This window comes from Stomoxys calcitrans, chromosome 3 (genome assembly GCF_963082655.1).
Source record: "Stomoxys calcitrans chromosome 3, idStoCalc2.1, whole genome shotgun sequence".
Taxonomy (NCBI): Eukaryota; Metazoa; Arthropoda; class Insecta; order Diptera; family Muscidae; genus Stomoxys; species Stomoxys calcitrans.
In genome coordinates this window covers 60,139,960-60,167,080 of record NC_081554.1, presented here as the reverse complement: position 1 = coordinate 60,167,080, position 27,121 = coordinate 60,139,960, and the positions used below count along the sequence as shown (strand labels likewise).

The following is a 27,121-nucleotide window of genomic DNA, read 5'->3' as shown; positions in this document are numbered from 1 at the left end:
CACAGAACTCCAGTTCTGTACACAGAACTCCAGTTCTGTACATAGAACTCCAGTTCTGTACACAGAACTCCAGTTCTGTACACAGAACTCCAGTTCAGTACACAGAACTCCAGTTCAGTACATAGAACTCAAGTTCAGTACACAGAACTTCAGTTCAGTACACAGAACTCCAGTGCAGTACACAGAACTCCAGCTCAGTACACAGAACTCCAGTTCAGTACGCAGAACTCCAGTTCAGCAAAGAACTCCAGTTCAGTACACAGAACTCTAGTTAAACACAAGGACTCCAGTTCATCTCTGAACTCGAATTTAGCGCACTTTACTCTCATTGACAGACAAAATAAGAAACTAGGGATATATTAGCCATTTTTTAAGAAGTCAGTTTTAATTAATACTTTCGACAGTTTACAATTTCAACGAACTTCTACCTGAGTTGGTAAAAAACGAGTTGCAAGCTGTACGAATTTAATCGGGCGGTAAAAAGTTGGGGTTTCAACCGCCTGTCATGCACTGAGGGTATATTGCAGATGTCAGGCCTATAATTCCATATGGTGTTGTGGTCTAGTAGACGGCGCTTCAAAAGTCCATCTACTGTTCAATACTTAGCCGGATCCAAAGGATGCCTTTGTTGTGCATTATAGCCGAATTGAGGACGACACCATCTGATGCATTGAATTTAATGCAACATCTTATGCCTCTGGACATTATGGCTACATAAATTGCTGCGACCACTGCTATGAGGCTAAGGGAGCTTTACATTGGTCATGCAGCGGCTACAGGCACTGTATTACGCGTCTTACAATACCCGATGTTCCAGGTACTGCAAATTACACATTGCCGGAGCCGAAGACGAGTTCGCGAAACTAGGAACTACCTGACACACCCCAAAGGGCATCGAATGATTGATGTTAATTGTTTGGTACAAAAATTGTTTGCATGTTTTTAGGGGACGTATGAAAGAAAAAAAGTGTTCGACCGTGCCAATTCTTGGGTACCCACCACCATGTATTCCGCTAAAAATTTACCCTTACCCTTCTGAATTATTTTGATCTGAAGAAGTCATATCGGGATATCGGTAATTATCACTATATTGACCGATTCGGATGAAATTTGGTACTGATGGTGTAAGTAAGTAAGATAGGTTTTTGGGCAAGATATCTGCCAAATCAGGTGAAAAATTAGGCTTCTAAGGGCTGAAGAAGTCAAATCCGGGCATCTGTTTATAAGCCGATTCTGATAATACTCAGCATGGATGTTGGAAGTCAGCCAAATTGAAAGCGGATGAAAATTGAGGCTTCTAAGGACTCAAGATGTCAAATCCGGGGATCGGTTTATATGGGGGCTATACCTGTTTATAGACCGATTCGGAACATACTTGGCATGTCATAACGAGGCTTCTGTTCGTAGACCGATTCGGCTCATACTTGGAATGGATGTCGAAAGTCATAACGCAAGTCTTTGTTTCGAATTTTAGCCAAAATCGGATGAAAATTGAGGCTTTAAGGGCTTAAGAAGTCAAATACTGGGATCGGTTTATATGTGGGCTTTAAACCTATTCGGATCATACTTGGCATGGATGTTGAAAGTCATAACGCACGTCTTTGTTCCAATTTTTTGCCAAATCGGATGAAAATTTTGGCTTCTAGGGGATCAAGAAGACAAATCGGGGTATCGGTAGTGCCTATTTTGAAGTATATATGGCACCCGTTCAAGTTGACATATGTTGTTAAAATTTTACTTAAAACACATCTGTAGCCTGTCCTCTTTACAAAACAAGAAGAAAAGCTTAAGGTATTTAAAAAAAATCACTTCTTTGAATTTGTTGACTTCCAAACTGCATTACTTTTAAGTGAATAATCGAATATGGACATTTTTGGTTGTAAAGTAGTTCCAAATTTTGTCAGTAATCCAAATCATGCATCAAAATGATAATCGAACAACAAATGCCTTCGTTGATCGCAAAATACAAAGCCTACCTCGGCCAAAATTCCAAGATATAATTTAAAAATTCAACAATTATCAAGACCGCAATAGATATTGTAGACCTCAAGCGGATTTTTCTTTTTAAGATTTTTGAGCACTTCCCAGCAAAACAAATTTTGGTAACCGGACCACAAATGAAGATTTGGCAGCTCGAATAAGTTTTCCAAATGCCCAGGTGACCAACTTTAGGGGCCTGTCAAGGGGCACTCGGACCACATAGGGCCGTAAAATGTTATCGTTAACATCTCAGCTTTCTACAAATTTGAAAGAGATATCTCCACCCGTTCTCTTACGCCAGATTTTTTTAATCTCACTGTGTGACGCTTAACTGACTTAATCGATCGATATTTTTTCTCCTTTCCTTCGAGGACGGGATACGACAGAAATTTGACTATTAGATGGATTATTGAACAACTGTCCAGCAAACCGCAATACTATACAGCATTATAGATATTTAAAGAGATATATCCAACGGCAGATTTTTTAATAGGTTTTTTTTCAGATTATATCCCACTGTGCGACGCTTAATTGACTCAATACATTGATATTTTCTCTTCTTTCCATCGAGAACTGGATATGGCAGAAATTTTACCATTAGATGGATTATTGAAAAACTGTTCATCAAACCACACTACTATACAGCATTATAGGTATTCGAAGAGATATCTCCACCCTTTCTCTAATGGCAGATATTTAAATATTTTTTTTTCGATTCTATCCCACTGTGCGACGCTTAATTCAATCAATAGATCGATATTGTCTCTCCTTTTTGCTCGAAGACGGGATACTGCAGACATTTGACCATTAGATGGATTATTGAAAAATTGTCCACCAAACCACACTATTATATAGCATTATAGGTTTTTAAACAGTCTGTGTATAGTTTCATGGACATACGAAGTGGATTTTTCCAAGCTATTCGGTCTTTTACACTTCTTCTTTAATTTCATCAACCAATTGGGATTTAAATATTCTACAATTTCAATAGCTCATGTTGCCCATTAGAAGAATTGTTGGTTCTATTCCATTATGGATTACATGCGACCGATTCGGGCCATCTCCAAAAATATTAACATAAATATATATATATATATATATATATATATATATTTTTTGATCTCTGAGTCATGGACCAGGTCAATATATTTATAGGATTATATATGCCTTGTTTGTGGTGACAAAGAGTATTTATGTACGTCATTGGTAAGAATACCATAGAAATGATGCGTTTTAATTTTCAAAAGTTTATTAACCCACAGCACTGTAAAACAAAAATTTTACAGTAGTCGCTATAGTAAACATTAAAAGAAATCACAACGCAAAATGTCTTAAATAGCATACATATATTTCATATCGACCATACAATATGTTCATAAAAATGGCAGAACATGTTTTTCTTCTCTTCTTAAGGACTTTACAAAGTAATTTCATTTTTTTTTTTCATTTTTATTGGTTTTGACATATTGCTAATTTACCGTTGATGAAAAAGAACGAAAATTACACATTCAAACATTGTTTAAACCAACTCTAAGGTAACATCCTACTTGTTTTCGTTTCTGTTTGTTTTTGTTCTTCAGTGGGTTTTAGTTTAATATCTATTTGTTGTATTTGTCACGTACATATTTATGAAGAAAATAATTATGGCTGAAATTGTACAATAAACACGTCCTTAGCCTGTGACCAGCTTACGGACAAAGTCAAGTGCCATCATCAAATGACGACAGCGCGGGTGTACGTGTCCACAGTGTAAAGAGCTACCGACCGACCGACCTCCCAAAGGAGTTTCCAAGTGCATATATAATAGGGGTGACCCTATGAAATGTGTCATTTCTGTTGTTTATTCGAGAGAAAAGAAAAACAATACAAAAAACAATTAAATTTTGTACACGGTAATAAATTAATGTTGGCATTGTTGCACCATATGTTCTCTATTGTGCTTTTGGGTGAAACATGTAGCGTTTTTATTGCATAAACAAAAGAGCTATGTTGTAGTTGCCAGTTAGTGCTTTGAGTAGCCGAAGGATTGTGGATCGATGTAATGGAGATACAATTAAAATAAACAAGTAAAAGCATGCTAAGTTCGGTTGTCGAGTTCTTTGGCCGGTATCTCTTAATAAATAAAAAAGGATAATGGATAAGAATTGCTGTGCTATTGGTGGTATATCAACTTATGGACCGGTATGGTTAGGATTAAGTGGCAGAACGGAGGGTCCGTCCCTTAACATAATTTTCAAAAACGCAAAATCTCGAAGATTGGCGGGGCTATTCAAGCGAAATTTTTTTTTGCCTTTTTATAGTGTTTGGGTTAGGTTAGAGTGGTTGTCTATTATCTACATAGAGTCACTTAGAATACTTTAGACCCTTGTGTCACCACAGTAGAGACAGACCAGGCCTCTGATGGGGATCGAACCCTCGGTCGCCGCACAAATTCGGGCCAAAATGTCTGCGTGGTAGATCTGGAAAACCATCGATAACCGCGCATTCGATATTTTCAATATTTCTAATGATCAATATCGATAGGCTAGGTTTTAGTGGCAGTCTGCCATCAGACTCGCTTGGACCTTTTCATCCATTGTGATACCACTGGAACAGAAGAAGGAGGATGCCTTCTAGTTCCTACCGTTGAACTATCCAAATCGCTTTAAAAAGCCTAACAACTTGCGAACATTCACGTCCGCTTAATCAGAAAAATGAGATACTAAAGTGGAACTCCTTCTGACTGCCAGAGTGGGACACACATAGAACGTGTTTTATAGTGTCTTCTTCTTCAATGTCCTCACAGCTTCTGCGGAAGTCGTTGCTGGCAACCTTTAGTCTGTCAACATGTTTTCCGATTAGACAGTGACCTGCCATGACGGACACAATGGCTGAGACGTCTGTTCTACCCAATGACAGCAGAGCGGTAGACCTCATCAATTCTAGATTAAGTCACGTAGTTTTGGAATGCTCACAGGCCCCTTTTTTGTGACCACCTATCATTCGTTGCCCTTCGGGCCTGATCTTGAAAACATAGTTTACATGTCGCTAGAGGCATACCCACAGATTTCAGTTTAGCTGGAATGTGTAAGGTAGTTCCTAATCTCGCAAGCTCGTTCGATTTACAATTTCCTGGGATAACTCCGTGGCCCGGCACCCAGAACAGGTGCATTTTGAACTGTTCAGTCATCTAGTTGAGAGATCTGCTACGATCGAGGACGGTTTTTGTGTTCAGAAATCCGTTCTCCAGGGATTTAATGGTTGCCTGGCTGTCTGAGATATTTATGCCAATCGTCGTTATAACCTTATATCTCCGCCATTGCACCACTTCCTTAATTGAAAAGGTCTCCGCTTGATACACACTGCAGTGGTCGGATAACCTTTTCGATATGACCAGTTCTAGATCTTTAGAGTACACCCAAAGCCCACCTGGTCGTTTAGTTTGAAACCTTCCGTATAGAAGTCTATGTAACTTCTATTAACAGGGATATCGTAGTTCCAATCGGTTCAGGAATAGTAGTACAGTACTTTTTACCAAAAATGGCTCAGACAATGTGTAATCAACACTGTCTGGAACATCGGACATTGTATCAAGGATAACACAGTGTCCGTAGCCGCCACATGGCCAAAGAGGAAGCTCCCTAAGCGTCGAAGACATTCGTCCAGCCACAATTTCCAGAGTGTCGTCCTCAGTGCGGCTGTGATGCACAAACAAGCCATCCTTCGGATCCGGTTACGTATTGAGCAGTAGGTGGATTTATGAAGCGCCGTCCACCAGACCACAACACCATATAGCATTATAAGTCTAAAAACTGCAGTATATACTCAGTGCATGACGCGCGGTTTAAACCTCCAACGTTTGCCAATAGCTCTCTCTTGCCGGTGCATAGGGCAAGAGTTGCCTTTCTTCCCCTTTCCAAAATGTTGGATTTGAAGTTCAATTTCCTGTCCAGCAAATCACCTAATTATTTTGCGCTTTCTGTAAATGGAACATTCTATCCTCCCAACTCGTATATCCTGCTAAAACGAACTACTTCTGTCTTGCACGGATTTACGCCTAGGCCACTTTCGGTAGCCCACTTTGCTGTTTCATGTAGAACTTCCTAAAGTATATCTCTTACAGTGCTGGAAAAGTAACAGCCACATCATCAGTATACGCGACCTGTTTTACATTTTCTTCTTCCAAAAACAATAATATTGGTGCCTAGAAACTTCAACTCCTTCATGATTGACGTCAATTTTACATTATTGAAAGCACCTTCAATGTCAAGAAATCATATATACATGATTTATATTCCTTGGCAGCAAGAAAACCCTCTATATAGCCGGCTAGGTCGTGAAGGGCTTTTTCAGTGGACTTTACTAGATGCATGCTGCTTTGCCCTAAGATATGTTTCCATCAATTTCTCAAGAGTCTTCAGCATAAAGGCTTACAAAATAGAACGAAAATCGTTCACCTTCGTGTGATGAGGTTATCCTGCTTTCGAAATCAAAATGACTTTTGTGTCCCTCCGTCCCTCAGGTATATATGACATGCTGATAATCAGAGTACACCTCCTTAAGCCAAGAAACCAGTCTATCAGACACTGCTTGTAATTCAACCGGTGATGCATCATCAGGGCCTGGCTAGTCGAAACTTCTTATCGCCTAAAGGATTTTCGCCTCATACACAATTTCCCCCAAAATCTCCGACGAATTCTTGCCATTGACAACCTCTTCTGGCGCCACGTTGTCCGTTGGAGAGTTTCCCGGGAAATGTGTATCAACGAGTAGTTCTAGGGCTTCTTCACTATATACTCTCTGACTTCTGAATATACCCCACCGTAGTAGGTCTGGAGGACAGAATCTTCCTTAGCCTAGAGGCCTCAGATGTATCCTCCACGATTTGGCGCATACTTGGTTTGAAGGTTATGTTGAAAACCATAGTAGATTTCACCTGTTGAATTTGTATTCTTCTTCCAGTTTATTTATGCGTTTATTTGTAATACCATCGCAACAAGATTTTTTTATCTTAGTAATAAGAGTTCTGAGACAATACACTTGGGAAATATTGAACTTCCTATAGCGCTAAAATATTATATTCCCGTTACGAGTTCAATTATTTCATAACATACTATTAATTCACTTTTAACTACCCACAGGTAAAATATGAACTTGAGCATGAAACATGAGCATTGAAACTGAAAGATAAAATTATGCAAAAAAATCGCTATTTCTAAACTCTTAGGAGCATCCCATCCAATTGGAGATTGGCGGACACATCCTTATTACACACACAATAATTCCCCCTCTCTCCCACCCCCACCCTCAATCCTCTCAATCTCCCAGCTTTTTTGAAGAATACAAATTTAATATGAAACATTGCAATTATAAATTAAATATAACTACCTTTTGTCGCAGAGTTGAACCGAAAAACTTCTGTTTACAAAGCAGACATTGTACGCATTCATCCACCTCGTTATTATTTGAGTCTTCGACTTTTTTCCTCTTTCAATATTTGCTAACAACACAACATTAAAACATTCCTTCATGGATGGTCATGCTTTTTTGTTTAAGTTTGGGCTTTTCGTTCTACTTATAGATACAATGTTATCAGCAGTGAAAGTGAGCATAACTTAAAATAACATTTAGCCATAAAATGTGTAGAAGCTTTTGCGGCACAAAGCATGCGATTCTGCTTCCCAATACAAAGGTCCCGAGTTCAAGTCTCGAAATAACAAAATGATTTTCAATTATTTCAAACTTTAAAATTATGTCCCGCATTATTTTGCGCGTATGTGGAGAGCCAAAAAAAATTGATAAAATATATTTTTGGAGTTGACAACGCCATAATCAGCAATTTCAATCTTAGTTAAACACTAACTAACAGTTATTAAATTACTTACTGGAAATTCAAGAAATAAAAATTTTAAACATTTAAGTTACATATACTGAACTACTATTCCAAATTTCATTAAATAGTTTATGCAGTGCTAAGTTTCAGAAGAGGTATCGTCGACGATAATATGCTTTTAACCATGTATGGTAAAGTGCTTCTTTATTCCAAAGAAATTTGTTAAAGTAAAATTACTAACATCGCCTATACTAATGACAAGTTAATTGTATTCGTACAAAGTTAATTTTCTAGAAAATATTTTTCCTACTCGAAGGACCATTGATTGTATTACTGTCAAACACTTTCATTATATCGTAATCATCTAGAAGTATTGATTACCAGGAATTGAATGACTGAAGGATATATCAAATTCCCAATCTTCCTGCTGTAGACTAGGTTCTCCATATCTTCCTATATTCAAAACAAAATTTTATTAAAGTTAAATAAAAATGTTTTTAACCAAAATTAATGTTCGCCCTATATTCACTACACTTCCTATACTCAAAACAATATTTTATTAAAAATAAAAAATAAATATTTTTAACCAAATTGTATACATTTTTGTCAAACACTGTCAACACTTATGTTTAAAATGCTATTTACAATGCATTTGAACTTCTCCCTGCTGTAGGGTAATCATGGCAATAGAAAAATAAATGCTTTTCGCGCGTGTTTAAAATGCCGTTGACATCTGACTCTGAGTTCTACCATAGAGAATTACTATCGCAACGTCTGTCACTTGGTGTTTATTATTATTATGATTATTTTGTTATTGTATTGTATTCTTGTTTCTTTTTCAAAACAAACAACCTTTTCTGTTTTCACTCAACGCCTTGGTCAAGCATCGATTTTGGTTCTTGTTTTTCTTTTTTTTTTTGTTGTTTTGCTTTGCCGATGTCTGTTTGGTTGGTTTGGTTCAACAAGGCCCTGAAAGAGCTTATTAAGAAATCGTACGACCCCCTCTTGGGAAAACTTTTTGTTTGTTATTGTTAATGTCCATTCACATTTGTTTGTGGTGTTCCTCCACCTCCTTCTTATTGTTGCCATTTGGCAGCATGTGTTTTGTTTTCGTTGTTGTTTTCATGGTTTCTTTTTCAACAATTTGCGTACTTGGTTAAAATTAATAGTCTGTGGGACACGTAACTGTCTGTATGTGCCAGTCCCTCTGTCTACAAGCATGGTGATGATGATGATGACCGGGAGGTTTATATATGCTCCCTTGTGAATATAAATCCATATAAAATCGTTGACACATGGGCCACTGTATTTCATTGATTAAAAGAATTTAAATGGATTTTCTGCTGTTTTAATATTTAACAAGATTCATTTGTGTAGGGATTTATTAATCATTTTATTCAAAACACCATACAATGTAAACAATGTCATGATGACTAAAGATAAAATTGAAAATGAAAGTGAAAAGTAGGGGATTTTTGTGGTAAAGACTAGAAACAAATGTGTAGTACTTGTGTTTTTGAAGAAAAAGTGTAGGTATTTGAGAACAAATAAAATTCTATTGAACTAAGCCCCTAAAAATATGCTACACTTTAGTAGCCCAAGTGCATATATGTTGGGATATAAAATCTTGTACAAGTTGTAAAAATCTGACAAAAATTGTGGCAACTATAGCTATTATAGCTCATATCGGTTGGAGCATATATATGGAAGCTTAATGTAAATCGGATCTTGAAGAACTTTTGCACACATTTTGGGAAATTAAAGGCATAATAGCTCATGTCGGATGAAAGCGATATATGGGAGCTATATTTAAATCTCAACTGATTTTGTTGAAACTTTGCATACATGTGGTGATGGCAAATAGAACATCTGTTCAGAATTTTACAAAGATCGGAACAAAATTTTGGCAGCTTTTGCCATAATGGCACATCTCAAATATGGAAGCTAAACCTGAACCATTTTTTCGAAAAGCTATAACCTTTGTGACTTATCCATATTTTAGGACATTCGGACAACTAATACGAACTGATTCTTGAACACAAGAATGCATTTCAGACAGATGGACGTAGTTGAAGCTAGAATGTGATTGAGATTCCATTGCAGAATATTGTCCGGCTTTAGACCATTGTTTAATGCAAAAAACATTTAAAAGCCAGCAAAAGTATGTTGTTGCTAGAAGCATTTGACTGGTTATTCCGAATCGCGATTTCAATTTCTACCAAAAAGTATCATCAGCGGGCGATGTCAAATGGATCATGGTGCTTTACAACCATCCCAACTAGAGTAGATTGTTAGGATGTGATTCTAACTCCAACTCTTTACTTAACAATGGGTCTACCTCTTCTACTTTTAGCGTTGCAAACAAATGCACAAAGTTATAATATCCTATCGCGATAATAAGTAACAAGTAAAAGCGTGCTTAGTTCGGCTCTTTTTTATAGCAGAGTCCGAATGGCGTGCCACAGTGCGACAGTTCTTTGAGAAAAAGTTTTTACATTGCATAGTACCTCACAAATGTCGCCGGCATAAGGAGGGGATAACCACGGCTGAAAATATTTTGTCGCCAGGATTCGAACCCGGGCGTTCAGCGTCATAGGCGGACATGCAAACCTCTGCGCTACAATGGCGTTATACATATTTGGCTGGAACATTACAACCGGCTATTACTGGCGAACTCAAACACTTCAAACTGTAACAAAACCTGAAATGGTTCGGCGAGTGCAAACTCGAATTCAACAAAATCCACGTTGTATTAGCAATCCAATGGGTGAAAATCTGAACATATTCCGTGAAAGTATACAACATATATTGAAAAATGAGCTCAGGGTAAGGCCTTACTATTTCTTAAAGGCACACGATCATACACCAAAGCAGAAAAAGCTTAGACTCAAAAGAGCAAAGGATTTGCTGCACTTGCACAACGTTGTGAATTTCTGAACATACTGTTCTCCGACGAGAAAAATTTCGCAAAATTTCCTATTTATCTAAATGAGCGCACATACGAGATGTGTAATGAATTCGTCGTTTTATAGGTTTAAGACAACAATTCGGAAGATAAATCTTAGTCCGACGCAACGATTCTCAGCTCAGCTGTCGAAGGGTCTAACACCACTTACTGTTTCAAATTTCAGCGAAATAGGATAATAACTCCGTCTGTTATGGCTTTGAGACTTTAAATCGGTACTATTGGACTATATAAAGACTTTATGAAGACATAGTCTCAGCTCAGCTCTCGAAGGGTCTTACATCACTTACTGTTCCAAAGATGAGGAAAATAGGATAATAAATGCGTCTGTTGTGGCTTAGAGATATTGAATCGGTTGTATTGGCCTATATAGGGACTTTATCAAAATTTCAGCTTAATTTTTGAAGACTGTACCTTGATTTCAACAGAACAATGGACGGAAAGACGCATGGACAAACAGACAGACGGACATGTCGAGATCGTTTTAGATGTTTACGACTGTGGTGAATATATATTCTTTATAGGGTCGGAAATGCATGTGTCGGATAGGTAATGACAAGATAAATATATCTCCGTTCTACGGTAGTGGTAAACAAGTAAAAGTGTGCTAAGTTCGAGCGGGCCGAATCCTGGACCATGGATTCTGCTAAAATATGCGAGCTATATCTTGTTAAAGGCCGAATTGGACCGTTCTTGGCGCAGTTGTTGAGAGTAATAACAGAACATTATACAAAATTTCAGACAAATCGGATAAAAATCGCGGCTTGTAGAGGCTCAAGAAGTTAAATCGGTAGATCGATTTATATGGGAGCTATATCATGTTCTTGACCGATTTTAACCGTACATGGTACAGTTGTTGAAAGTAATAACAGAACACCATGTACAAAATTTCAGCCAAATCGGATGAAAATTGCGGCTTCCAGCGGCTCAAGAAGTCAAATCGGAAAATCAGTTTATATGGGAGCTTTAACCGATGTGGCCCATTTGCAATTCCCAACGACCTACATCATTATAAAGTATCTGTCCAAAATTTCAAGCGACTAGCTCTACGCGTTCAACCGCTATCGTGATTTCGGCAGACGAACGGACGACGGACATGGCTAGATCGAATCAGAATATCGAGACGATCAAGAATATATATACTTTATGGGGTCCTAGATCAATATTTCTAGGTGTTATAAATGGATTGACTAGATTAGTATACCCCATCCAATGGTGGCGAGTATAAAAATTCCAAAAAATTAATCATTCGTAATTGGTTTTGTTTACCCCTGTTTTTTTATTTTAGAATGACATTCTATTTTATTTACTTTCATCCTTTAACTTTTTCAATAAATTACTTTTTCGTGCATTAGCCTCCATTTACTTCACTCTACTTTACATCGATTATATTGATTGAAATCAATAGTGGTTTACTTTATGGCAATCATAAAAGTAAAATTTATTGCATACTTTTGGGTGTGCCGGTAAATGATGACAGCTGCTAAAGGATATTTATTACCATTGCCTGGGCAATCAATCGCAAGAATTTATATCCGTTAAAAGGAAGAGGTAGTGCGAAGTACTTTTCTTCCATCAGTGAATTGTTTTGGTATGATATTAGGTTGGATGTTGAAGATAATCACTTACAGCTTAGAGCAATCATTTATGGCTCAGATTTTAAGTGAATTTGAAACAGCTATCAAAACATCTTCCAAAAAATTTATACAGTGTTTTTTCTTGTCATAAATGTCAAATAAATACACCAGAAGGTTAGGTAAGAGTGGCAGTTCTTTACAGACTCACTTAGACAAGGCTTCTGGCGGGAATCGAACCCCTGCACTGGTAATCCAAGCACGCAACCAACTCAGCTACTTTGGCGCCCTTACACCATAAATAGTGAAGATAAATTCACAAAATTGTGAAGGACTCCATCGGGTCAATCCGGTTCGTACAACTGGCTGCCATGGGATTGTTCACAAAATTGATTTAAATGACTGTGATGACATTCTATTTCGGTTATCCTCGCCCGTTTCAGCAATTATATCAATACTTTAATATCTAAATAATGTTGATATTAGTTACATAAGGAGAGCTAAAGACCAATTATACCTTATTTCACTATTACAAAATTCGATTACATCAAAAACCTTTGCTTTAAAACCCATAAATTGCCACATTTTAGCCTATGCTGAAAACTACGAAATAATCAAACCTCAATCTATCGCAAAACACCTCTATAAAAAAATATTTGTAATAAATTTCAATTAATTTGAAAAATATCCAGTCATCAGTTTCCTTAATTATTTTAATAATTCTTTTTCGTTATTGCATATAATTTTGTTATTTTGTACTGTTTTTTTTTTTTCTCTACTACCTATCATCATCATAATGATGATGGTGCATCGTCGTCGTCATCGTCATGTTGTTTTCCCATCAATCTTTGTTGTGGACTAAAAAACCAAAGGAACATTCATTTCGTTTGTAAAATTTTGCTGACAACTGACATGCTAGTAGTTGTTGGCTTGGCATGATGTAAAACAGGCAAATAAAACAACAATAACATGGTCGTTGGCCATTAACCATTACGCAAGTCATTGATCAAAAGCCCCGATCAAGTCAACACCCCTCCCAACATTGGCAAATGTAAATTGCACATAGTAATAATGAGCGACGGAATATAGACATCGATGTATTATAACATTTATAAACTATCATGGTGTTGGTTGTTTTTTTTTTTTTTGCTGGATTTTCTCAATTTTATGCAATAATAAAAAAGTAATAATATTTCAAATATTATTATGTGAGAGTGAATGAGTTTTGTCAGTCTGATAGATACACTGGAAAAAACATAAAATTTTGTTAAAAAATGGTGTAAAAATAGGGCTAAGGAAAGTTTTTTAATGAATTCAATACAGGTTACTTTTCTGTTGCAGATTTCAAAGTCGCCTTGAAATATTTTTAAATTTTTGTACAATTATTCTTTATCCTTACACCGTTCCCCGAATATATGCAACACGAATGCTCACCCTAAAAGTAGGCAACACTAATTTGAACAGTTTAATTTACAATTCTTTTATCCTATTGGGTTAAGCAAATACAAATTGTCTTGATTTCGCAAAAACTTATTAAAACATTGCTTTCAAAGATTTTTCGTTTAAGTACTCTCGCTATTCCTGAAAATATGTCAAAACATAAAATATTGTTGTTTAAGGAAATTTTTTAATGAATTCAGTACAGATTACTTTTCAGTATAAAATTTCGATGTCTCTTTGATATATTTTTCAATCTTTGTACAATTATTCTTCATCCTAACACTGTTCCCTGAATAGATGCAGCACGAAAGCTCACCCTTAAAATAGGCAACACTAATTTGAAAAAGTAAAATTCTCGTTTTCCTATTGCGCTAAGCAAATACAAATCGTCTTCATTTCGGCAAAACTAATTAAAACCTTGCTTAAAGATTATTCTTTCCAATAATCTAGCTCTTTCGGAAAATTTGTCAATATGTAACAGGAATGCTGACCCTGAAAATAGGCAACACAATTTAAAAAAAAATTGTTCTGTGGCCGTATTTCCTCATACGTGATGGAGTGCGCTTTCGTATCGAATGAAATTTTATCTCGTATTTAATGCCTGTTATGTCACTTGTAGATACACTTTTAAGTCAAAGTTTTTATAAATAGTGATCGATTTAAACAATCGCATTGCTAAATTTCAAAAATTCCCGTTCAATAAAGAGATAAATAATTCACAATAGAGAGATTTCGAACGATTTTACTCGTTCACGTATGCGGTAATTCGGTCCCTGATTTTTTAGGAGGCCACCGTAGCGCAGAGATTAAATGTTAGCATGTCCACCTATGACGCTGAACGCCTGGGTTCGAATCCTGGTGAGACCATCAGAAATAATTTTCAGCGTTGGTTGTCCCCTCCTAATGCTGGCAACATTTGTGTGGTACTATTTCATATAAAACTTCTCTCCAAAGAGGTGTCGCACTGCGGCACTTCGTTCGGACTCGGCTGTAAAAAGCAGACCGCTTTCCATTAAGCTTAAAACTTGAATCGGATTACAGTCATTGATATCTGAAAAGTTTGCCCCATTTCCTTAGTGGAATGTTCATGGGCGAAATTTTTATTTGCATTTAATTTTGGAAAAAATATTATATTGCGTTTAAGCAAATGCAAATTGACTTTTTTTAATAATTAAAATTTGTTCCTTAACATTTTTTTCCTAAAAATATTCCACAAATGTTGAAAATTTAGCATATGACTATTGCTACTGCATAGTTTTATGCAGTAAAAAATTTTAAGATCAAATTGCGAAATTGATTTGTAACTTGGTGGATGAGATTGTGTTGGTCCTTTAACCTTTTAATGCAAGAAATTATTGTAAACAATTTTCTCTATATATGATTTTCGATTATATTTTTTTTTCTACGTGTACTGCAATACAAAGTTGATGTTTTGTTTTCACATTTGCAATTGGAGTAGATTATATTGAAACAGGAGGAGGTAATGATATTGTTTAACATGGTGCTTGACTATTGCAATAGAAAATAGTTTATGGCCAGCCAACAAATGTGATATCTCAACCAACGATTAGTGGACTGAACGTGTTTTCCAGGTCAATTGGGGAAGCGATATAGATGTCTGGCAAATTTAAGTATTTAATGGCAACAAACAAAAGTTTTCGATTACACAATAAGCGAAAAAGAAACAAAATATATAGGGTTGGATGGAGGAATAAATAGAAAGAAAAACAGTTTCAAAGTTCGGCATGATAGGTTAATAGAACGAACAATTTCAGGAAAGCAAAGTAAGATTTTCCACATATTTTCCTAATTTTTGCTTTATAAACAAAGGTCCAGCTATTCTAAAAACCTTTAACATTTTCATTTGTATTTTATCCTTAGGAACTATTTCAGTAAAGAAGTTAGATTTTCCTTATTTTTGTTCAATAAACAAAGGTCCAGCTACTCTAAAAGTCTTTAAACATTTTCATTTGTATTTTCCTGTTTTAAGTACTCTAGGCCTGTATGTCTGTCGGTCTGTCCTCCTCATTTTCTTTCAGCAGTCAATGTACGAATAACAATGTTGTTATTCTCCACCAGCACTTTATTGATCATAAATTTTAATGTCATTTTTTGCAACACTGACAAATGTGACATTGACACTTGGTTATGTTACATGGAATTTTTCTTGTGGGATCTCTAGGCAATATTTTCATTTCATTGGAAGTAACAAACAAAAAAAATGTAGCCTCATTTTAATAAAAATTTCAGGATTTTCAGATCTTTAAATGCTACATATACAAAATAAGTTTTTGTTTTTGTAATCTTACAAGATTATACTTCATCGCTACACATGCAAACTACCTCAACAGAACATTAAACGATTTAAATGCATGAAGAAGAAATATGCGACTATATGACAATCGTTTTGTATGGGAAAGATTTATTTTATGCGGACATAAATGAAATTTATATTCTTGGAATATTTATAGTAAGATTAAACAAAAGAAATTAATTTAAAAAAGTGTTCAGATAACCCTATTTATACACTAGACCACCACTGTGGCTCAGGTCATTATAAATTTGTACATTTGTTGGCAACGCTAAGAATGAGAGGAACTAGTTCCAATAATAACCATACCGATCGACTTGGAATAACTCTCCAATTAGATTAAGCCATGTCCGTCCTTCTGTCTGTCTGTCCATTTGTAGACTTTTAAATGTTGAACAAAATGGTCTGGAGCCCGACAACATCTGCATAGAATCTCCCGCTTTATTTAATTTTAAATTTAGTTTTTTTTTTTAATATTATTTTTTTTTTATTTTTATTATACACCTCCACTGTGGTACAGGGTATAATAGTATGAAAGTAACGACAGAGCAGTACAACGTTACCCTTATTCCGACGACGTTCAAGAGAAGCAACAGAGTTAGATACTCTACTGTCCCCAATCAATACCATCGCTCCCCGTAGAACCCGTTGAAGTAGCTCCAAGCTTGATTTTGGAGCTCCTGCCCATATATGGGAGTTATATTCCATCCTCGGCCTGATGTAGGTAATATAGATATTAAGAAGATCAGAAGAGGTGAAATACTTCCTGCACCGCTTAAGAAAGCCCAAACACTTGAATGCTTCTTTCAACACTTCGAATACGTGTTTTGACCAACAGACATCACATTGTATCTTCATACCCAGAACATCAAGAGCTTCTGACCGCTCAATATCTATAGCTTCGATAGATATCGACGATTGTAATGGATCAGTGAATCGCTTGTGAGACAAGAAACAGCACTGCGTCTTCTGCGCTTTAAAGTTTACTCTGTTCATTCTACCCCACTCGGAAATGGCTAACAAATCCTGGGAGAGGGTCTCATCCATAATGCGCCTCCTGTTCATTTTTGGCATTTCTTAAGGAGTGGCCTTAGGGTCGAATGAATATGAATGGCACAGATTACTGTCATCGACTTATGAGTAGACTGAAACATATTTCAGATCGAGATCATATTTAATGCTTTCAATATAAAGAAAAGTATAGCAAAGTGCTTATAAAAGTTAGGCAAGAGTGTGTTGTTGTCAAAACACTTTGACTGGCATGGCGGATCGCGATATCTGATACGCCATGTAACTTTATCAGCACATTTGTCAAATTGGTTATGGTGCTCTACATACCCAACGACTATTGAGTACGGTGTAGAGTACGCATTTATTTCGAAACAGCGATTAGTAAGTCTCCTTAGCGCAGTAAAAAAGAAGAAAGACTTACTTTCTACTATTGCGATACAAACTAATCATCAGCGCGATATATAAAAACTTAGATTTTTCGCGATGTCGCTAGCGTCAACTTTTGCATATGATATGTTTTTAGTTTGGCCACCGTAGCGCAGAGGTTAGCATGTTCGTCTATGACGCGGAAAGCCTAAGTTCGAATCCTGGCGAGAACATCATGAACATTTTCAGCGGTGGTTATCCCCTTCCAATACTGGCGACATTTTGGAGGTGCTGTATTTAATATGTAATAAGTTTGCCCATGTTCCTTAATGGAATGTTCATGGGCAAATTTGCATTTGTATGTTTTTAGTTTATATTTGTATGTTTATTGCTTTTTAATTATTTAATGTTTTTAAATTATTTCAAATTATTTTAAGAGTTTGTATTGAAAATTAAAGTAAATTAAAAATTTAAAATATTATTTGTGATTCAATAAATTTACCTAGACTAACAAAATTTGTAATTTGATCTTCTTTTATTTCTTCTCTTTACAGTGCATCTGGAACAAGTGCAGTTGCAATCGATAATAAAATCGAGCAAGCAATGGTAAGTCAAATAGTTTTTATTAAAAAAGAGATAAAAGTAATTGAAGCTACCAGCTGACCCGGTATACTATTCTATACCATAAAATGGGTTTTGTCCGATTTCGCCGAAATTCGGGATAGTGAGTTGTGTTAGGTCCCTCGACATCTTTCTTGAATTTGAATCGGTCCAGATTTGGATATAGCTGCCATATAGATCGATCTCTCGATTTAAAGGTCTTGGGCCCATAAAAGGATCATTTATTGTCCAATCTCTCTGAAAATTGGGACAATGAGTTATGTTAGGCCATGCGACATCCTTTTTTAATTTGGGCCAGATCGGTCCTGTTTTGAATATAGCTGCCATATGGACCGATCTTAAAATTTTTGTCTTAAGAGATAATTTCTTAGAAATTTTGTCTTTCACTAAAGATAAAATTCTCTGAAGGCATAATTTCGGAAAAAAATTCTCGACAGATAAAATGCTCTAAGAATTTTTTTCCTAAGACAGCTATTAACTTTAAGCGGATTGCACTCATTGATATGAAAATAGTATTCCCTGTGCCTTAATGGAATGTTAGTTAGAAATTTATAAAGAAAGTTTCGTTACATTCCGTCAACTTCCTTTCTTCATTGAACTAAACTTTTTCAGTCTCAAAAGCAACTGCATACTTTTGGGCGAGACATTTCAGCTGCTATATAGCATACCCTAAGGAGTCATTTAACAAAAATTTTATGTATTTATGGTTTTATCACTTTTGTTCTTTCCCTTTTTCTAGTTGGCAGAACAAATAAATTGTAATTTTTTTATTTTGGTATACAAATTTTAATAATTCTCTTTTCCACTGAGTGTAATAAAGTCCTAATCTCCAGTCCAGTTGCCCTTGTTTGTTTTAGAAGACCAAATGGTTTTTATTTATAACAAATAACCATTATCGCAAAATGGTCTATTCAAATGTGTGTATACATGTCATTATTAAATTTTATTCACATAAAAGCAAATGTTTTAAAATGCCCTACATTGTTTGTTTCGCCAAAGCTTTTCGTGGATTTAATTGCAAAATAATTATTTTGATGGGTGACAAAAATTAATTTAATGGCAATATAAAACACATAAATTCCCATTACAGAGGTGTGGCGGAGAAAGGCAAAAACGACAAAACAAAAAAACAAAACAAATAAAAACAATACCCCAAAGCATTACGTGATTGTGATGTGCATATGACACCCAAACAATGATTAACATCAAAAATTTAATGGATGAAATGGCTGAACGGACAGACGGACGGACAATTGCATAGAGAGAAACAAAATAATAAATAGATAAGCCCAACATATGGCCTATATGAAAACAATACATTATACTATTTAACATATTTTTAGACTTGATATAATTTATTAAATAAAGTCTCATTATGACGTTAATTTGCAAATAATCTTTAGAAAATTTTTTTTGGAAATAAATAATCAAATCTTTTGTGCAATGTGAAAATTATCATCAGTTTTATGTGAATGATGAACAACAAATAATTTTCGTATTAGCCTCCTTTGTTTGTTTCTGTATCTGCTGTTTCTAATATTTCAATGTCACCTAAAGTTCAAAATGATAATTTTGAAAACAATTGACGAAACTGAGTATAATATATTTAAATATTTTGTTTTGATTTGAGAATGTTCTGCAAGATTCTAAAATTAGACTATATTTGGGACACAATTTTCTTTAAAGATAATATTTTTAATAAAACTTAAAAACTTCTAGAAATTATCTCTAAAGAAAAATTTTTTCTTTCTTTCTTTTTTTTTGAAAAAAAAAAAAAAATTCTATAAACATAATTTCTAAGAAATTTTCTCTAAAGACAAAATATCTCAGAAATTTTCTCTATGGAAAAATTTCCTAGAAATAAGTAAAAAATTCGATAAAAATTTGTCTAAAGACCGACCTCGACTGTCTTTCAAGGAGATGGCTGAACAGATCAAAATTCACCTGTTCTGGGTGCCGGGCACCAGAGATATCCCAGGGAATTGTAAAGCGGACGAACTTGCGAGACTAGGAACTACCCTACACATTCCGGGGATACTGAAATCTGTAGGTATGCCTCTAGCGCCATGTAAGCTAAGTTTTCCGGACCAGGCCCGAAGGACAACGAATGATAGATGGCCACAAAGTGGGGGCTGTGAGCATTCCAAAACTATGTGGTCTAATCTAGACTTCAAGTGGTCTGCCGCTTTGGTGTCACTGGCTTGAGCATACGTCTTAGTCATTGTGTCCGTCATGAAAGGTCACTGTCTTATCGGAAAACATGCTGACAGACTAAAGGTTGTCAGCAACGACTTTTGCAGAAGCTGTGAGGACATCGAAGAAGAAGAGACTATAGAAGGAGTTCCATTTTAGGTTCTCATTTCTTTGAGAACCTGTCTGATTCAGCGGATGTGAACATACGTAAGTTATTGGACTTTTTAAAGCGGACTGGATGATTCGACGGTAGGAACTAGAAGCCATCTTCCTTCTTCTGTTCCTGTGGTTTCAGAATGGACGAAAACGTCTAAGTGAGTCTTATGGCAGACTGTCACTTAAACCTATCCTGACTTACCTTGTCTATAGAGAAAATTTCTTAGAAATTGTTCCATAATTTTTATGGAATGCATGGAATTTTTGTTTTTAGACATATTTTCACAGAAATTTTATTATTAGAGAACTTAGAAAATTTCCTAAAAATTTTAAGAAAATTTCTTTGTAGAAAATGTCACAAAAATTTTCTCTCCAGAGAAAATTTTACAGAATTTATTCTCCGGTGAAATTATAAAGAAATTTTTGTCAAATAAAGGAACATGGAATCCTTTCTTTAAGAGTTTTTCTGTCTCAAAAATAATTGCATACTTTTGGGCCGAGACCATTTCAACCATTTTATTGCATGTCCTAAGGAGCTATTTAGTAAATAGGTTATGTAAATATGACTTAACTACTTTTAAATTCTTTAGAAAATATAGATTCATAAAAAATTCATAGAATTTTTGTTTTTAGACATATTTGCATAGAAATTTTATTATTATAGAACTCAGAAAATTTCCTAGAAATTTAAAGAAAATTTTATAGCAATTTTGTGGTTATAGAAAATGTCATAAAATCTTTCTTTCCAGTGAAGATTTTACAGAATTTTTTCTCTAGTGGCATTTTTAAAGTGTCTTAAAGTTTTTCAGTCTCAAAAATAACTGCATTTTATAGTATGCCCTAGAAGCCATTTAGTAAAAATGTTATGTAAATGTGGCTTAACCACTTTTAAATTCTTAGAAATTTTGTCTGTAGAGAAAATTTCTTAGAAATTTTTTCTTGAGAAAATATTTTTCCTAACTTCTGAAGGAATTTATAGAAATTTTGTTTTTAAGACATTATTATAATTATGTTATTATTAGAGATAGATTAGGGATAGATCATAAAAAAATTTATCTTTGCAGAAAATGTCATAAAATTTTTCTCTCCAGAAAAAATTTCACAGAATTGTTTCTCTGGTGAAATTTTTGAAGAAATTTTTGCCAACTAACTTCTTTTCTTTAACTCTTAGAGTTTTTCAGTCTCAAAAATAACTGCATACTTCTGGGATAGACCATTTCAACCAAGCCCTATGGAGGGCCATTTTTACTAAATGGAATTGTTTTTGTAGCGAAATTTTTAAAGGAGTTTTTGTAACTACATTCTTCTATGTTCCTATATGTAACTCTTGAATTTTTCAGTCAAAAAAATATATGCATACTTTTAGGCGAGACCATTTTAACCTTTTTATAGCATGTTGTGAGGAGCCATTTGGCAAAAATTTTATGTATATATGATTTAACCGCTTTTAAAGCCAACATTTCTAAGAAATTTTCTTTAAAAATTAAATTGCTAAGAAATTCTCGCTAAAGAAATAATTTCTGAGAAATTTGTGAGAAAAAAATTCTCTAAAGACAAAATTTAAGAAATTCTATTGGAAGATAAAATTCCCAAGATATTTTGTTTAAAAACAAAATCTATAATAAAGTTTCTCTGTAGTCAAAATTCTAAAAGTATTCTTTAAAGAAAAAATTTCCAAGAAATATTCTCTTTTGATAAAATTTTTATATAACTCGCAATGTTATCTGGAAAACTATGAATCTTACATAATATAAAAGACCAATTTTCCTTCATACCCTTAATCTTTACAATATTTACTTAAATTCCCAAACTTTGCCTTCTTTTTTCCTACAACCATTACCCAGATAAATTGTAGCCTAATTTCATTTACATATCCCATACTTAATATTCATATTTGCCCAGTGCCTGAAAGTAGGCCATAAATTTGTTCTGCTCGCATTTCGCTGCCACCATATACAGCCATAAAGGGTCACATTTCATTATAAATATCAAGTAATTTTCTGTTTGAACACTTCTTCAAATAGCCATAGTTTAACACTTTTTCTTCATTCAAAAAAGGAAGAAGAATGCAATAAATTTTATTAACTACTACATAGTTCAGCCAACACACCCTTAATGTATGCTTCGGATTTTTGCAAGCATTACAATTAAAATCATGATAAAACGCCTGCCAAAAATTTTCAGGTCAAGTACATTAAGGACACTGGGTATATGGTGGATGGTTGCCATAGTAGAGGGGCAAACATAAAATACAAATGCTGCTGCTTGTGGTAATAAATGGGACTTTAATGGGGTCTGGTATATGTACTAAGTTCAGTGTAAACGAGTAACCCTTAGAATATAAGTTTGATGATATCATAGTGGGATTTTATTTTGGTAATGGCATTTGAAATCCCCTTGACGAGGTAGGCGGCAATTGTTTTTCGATTTGACATTGTTGGTGTTGAATTTTTTTTTGTTTTCGGGGAATTGTTGTATTTTTCATGTATGACAGACTTACATACAATTTAAGTTCGATGGCCTTGTTTCAACTTTTGGTAAATTATTTATTTATTTTTTTTTTTTTTTGAGAAGGAGGCTCATGCTCTTTAAATTAAAGTTAATTGCTGTGACATTTTCGAAAAAAAATAAATAAAATAAATATACCTTTGTGTAATATGTGTTTGGTAATCTCCCTACTCACTTCTGTAGAGGCAATAAATTATTGTTTGTAATTTTATAAATTGGATTATAAACATCATTCGACCAGAATAATCACTGTTTGACATTATTCCAAAGGTATTATTTGCATATTTAATGTGACTCTTATATATTCACAATGACTCCCCAAAGTATACTTTGAAATTTATTAAAAAATAATCGCCTAAGTGAATACAAAAAAATTTGGTGAATATGGTAGACATGTAAAACACTCATCAATAACAGAAATATGGTAACTTGAGGTTCGCGCAAGATTCAATATGGAAAATGCAGGCCAGGAAATTTTCGAGATTTTGAATTAAAATGTCAATAAAGCCCTCAAAATCTAACTATGGGTTAGTAAGGTGCTTCCGTCAACAATTTTCTTTTTTATATTTCTTCCCGTACATTATTTTTCTCCTAAAGGGATGAGTGTAGAGATCGGAGTGAATCATGAAAACAAAGATTGCCAGAACGAAGAATTTTTTATTGATTACAGAAAAGTTTTTGCCATGGAACAGACGTTATGTATTGGTTACAAGAAATCCACTAATAGTCCACATTTAAAAAACATAGGTTCCTTATTCACGGGTTCACTACGGGTTCACAAATAGTGCATTTTAACCGAATTTAATGGAAATGTGGTTAATAGTTATAATGAGATGGTGGGTATCTAAAGTTCGCCCCGGCCGAACGTAATGCCTTTTAACTTGTTTCTATTATACAAAAGTTATCGGTGTGTGCCGCATATGTAGGACAAACATGTATCATTGTGAAGGCTTTCTATTCAAAAGCAAAGGTTTAGCCTATGAATTATGGAATTGTTGGTTAATCCAATAATTTTTATCAAACAAGGATTCATTTCAACAAAAAATTAAATGTTACCGATAGTATCGATAGTTTTTAACACTAAACTATCGATATTGATTAAAAAATCCAACTATCAATAGTTTGACAGCTCTAAGACACAGACGAATTGGTGAGCACACCATTAGTAGACGTTTAGACAGTGCATGATTAAGGCCCTTTTCGGTATTATAATGTTTTCCGCCCAACTGTGCTTATACCCTACACCACTACTGTCGTACAGGGTATTAAAACTTAGTGAACTTGTTTGTAACACCCAAATGGAAGAGAGATAGACCCATTGATAAGAATACCGATCGACTCAGAATCACTTTCTAATACGATGTAGCTATGTCCGTCTGTCTGTCCATGGTTATTTGTGTGCAAACTACAGGTGTCTATTTTCATCCGATCTTCTTCAAATTTGGTGCTGGCATGTTTTTCGGCCTAGAGACGAAGCCTATTGATTTTGGGAAAAAATCGGTTCAGATTTAGATATAGCTCCCATATATATGTTTGTCCGATTTGCAGTAATTATGCTATAAAATAGTAATTTGTTAACTGATGGAAGGTGTTTATCTTGATTCTTGACATTACTGGTAAATTTTATAGAAATCGGTTCGGATTTTGATATAGCTCTCATAGTTATATATATCGCCCGATTTTTCCTCCAAGAGCCACAGCAAGCGTATTTATTCACCAATATTCCCAAAACTTTGTACAATGCTTTCCTCGACGACTTCCACAATATCCATAAAGTTTGGTCGAAATCGGTTCAGATTTAGATATAGCTTCCATAAATATGCTCGTCCGATTTTGAGAAATATTGCAATAAAGTGGTCATTTGTCAATCGATTTTTTCGAAATTTAGCAGGAAGGATTTTGTCTTGACTCTCGACATTACTGGTGTTTTTTCATAGAAATCGGTTTAGATTGAGATATAGCTCTCATATATATATCGCCTGATTTTCAATCCTAGAGCCACTGCAAGCTCATTTATTCACCAATCTTCCCAAATTTTTGTACAACACCTTCCTCGATGACTTCCACAATATCCATAAAGATTGGTCGAAATCGATTCAGATTTAGATATAGCTCCCATATATATGTTCGTCCGATTTTGAGAAATTTTGCAATAAGGTGGTCATTTGTCAACCGATTTTCTCGAAATGTAGCAGCATGGATTTTCTTGTGACACCTAATATTACTGGTGAATTTCACAGAAAACGGTCTAGAGTCACTGCAAGCCCTTTAATTGACCAATATTGCCAAAATTGGGCACAAGGGTTTTCTCCATGCCTACCAAAATATCTAAGAAGTTTGGTCAAAATCGGTTCAGATGTAGATGTAGCTCCCATATATATGTTCGTCAGATTTTGGGTAGTTCGCAATTATGTTGTCATTTGTCAACCGTATGTATTACAGTTTGTACATAATTGTCCTACATTCGATACGGATTGTTTAATAACAAATCTGAAAACATCGGACGAGGTCTATGAAAATTGGTTCAGAATTAGATATAGCTCCTACTTTGTGCTTATAGGTTAGGTGTAGGGTATTATAAAGTCGGCAACGCCCGACTTTTGCCTTTCCTTACTGATTTTTAGCTGAACAATAGGTTTCATAATTTCTGAAACTAAAATTCGCAAACAATTCTAAGGTGTCATAAAATTTTGGAAAATCAATAGAATGTTACATTTTTTCCATTTTTGATATTTTTCCTTCTCGTACTTTATACTGCTTCTTTCTATACATCTCACATAATTGATTGAACAATCCACTTTATTTGCCATATTCACTTGCGTTCATTTGTATTTGAGGTTTTTGGTGACAATATGCTGCCGTCTTGCCTCAATTGCTTTGCAACAGAACATTTCAATTTAAATTCAATTTTCAATTTACTACGATTTGCGTAAGATACCACATACCCACCACAAACACATGCCAACAATCTCTTACGACTCTGCCGTTTGCGCGGTATTATTATTATTATTGCAGGCACTGACGTTAAATAGAATCTTTGGGTGTTGAGTTATATGGACCTGGCAAAAATTTTTTTGTAAAGAGAATGTCTATTTATATTGATCATAAGTACTTGAATGCTAAAAATAAACCAATGCTGTTTTATTTTTGTTTATTTATTTTTGATGTTCAATTGATTTGTCTTCAATTAAATTTTCTTTCATTGGTGCTAAGAGCAATCAAACTAAAAAATAGTGTTGCTATATGCTATCAAGTCAACTAAACGAAAGAAGTTACAAAAAGAGACTCCTCAGATATGGGCAGAGTTAAAGATTCAAAGCGAATTCATACAAAGTTAAGTTTTAATTGAGGCCAAGAATGTTCTAGAAAAATGAGCAATGCTGCATGGAATAGCATTGTAAAATATGCAATAGAATGAAGAAAAGGCTAAGCAAAAATAAAAAATAGAGAAATGGAATCCTTCAATTGTTGGTACTAATAGGGTAGTATTACTTTAGCATAACTGGAAGACTAAGATATCAGCTTCTTTAAATGCATAAGTTCTTAAAAGTGAAGATATTCAACTTAAACTTGAGACATATGAATCTTCTGGTCAAAAGATGGTTAAATTTGAAGATATAACGATTGGACAGGTTCATGATGTAGTCTTTGTTACAGCTGGCAAACTATCGATAATCGCAACATTCGATATTTTCGATAGTTTTAATAATAAATATAGATACTATCGTTATTTTTCCATCACCTATATTTCAATCGAAAAATGAGGATATCGATTTATATAAAAGCAATATCTACGCACAGACGAAATAAAACCAAGATTAATAAAGTCAGTGGTAGGTTAGGTTAGGTTGAAAAGAGGGTGCGGATATTAATCTACCCCATGCCACTATGGACATACACCTAAGCCAGTAATCGGTTAGGTTAGGTTAGGTTGAAAAGGGGGTGCAGATATTAATCTGCCCCATGCCACTATGGACATACACCTAAGCCAGTAATCGGCTTGTTGTGCGCTCTAAAAACTATAAAGTAACCTCTAAAAAGAAAATTTTAGGTTAGGAATTCCGTGCTACTTAAAAAACCCTTAATTGTTTTCAATACCACTTCCCTAAGTTGGTTCATGTCTGATATTGTGTCTCCACCTGAGTACCGGTATCTGTTGTACAAGAAAGCCGGGCAACGACGAA

At 34.8% G+C, this 27,121-nt stretch overlaps 1 protein-coding gene across 5 annotated transcripts in view; it reads left to right on the top strand.

Moving 5' to 3' along the window:
- The window catches only part of LOC106084761 (protein bunched, class 2/F/G isoform), a 608,039-nt gene that overhangs the window by 437,555 nt on the left and 143,363 nt on the right, over positions 1 to 27,121 (top strand). For all 5 annotated transcript variants that reach the window (XM_059365887.1, XM_059365885.1, XM_059365886.1 and 2 more), the window contains one exon: positions 18,014 to 18,065. In XM_059365887.1, the coding sequence (XP_059221870.1) occupies positions 18,014 to 18,065 (52 nt within the window). The remainder of the gene's footprint in view (positions 1 to 18,013; positions 18,066 to 27,121) is intronic.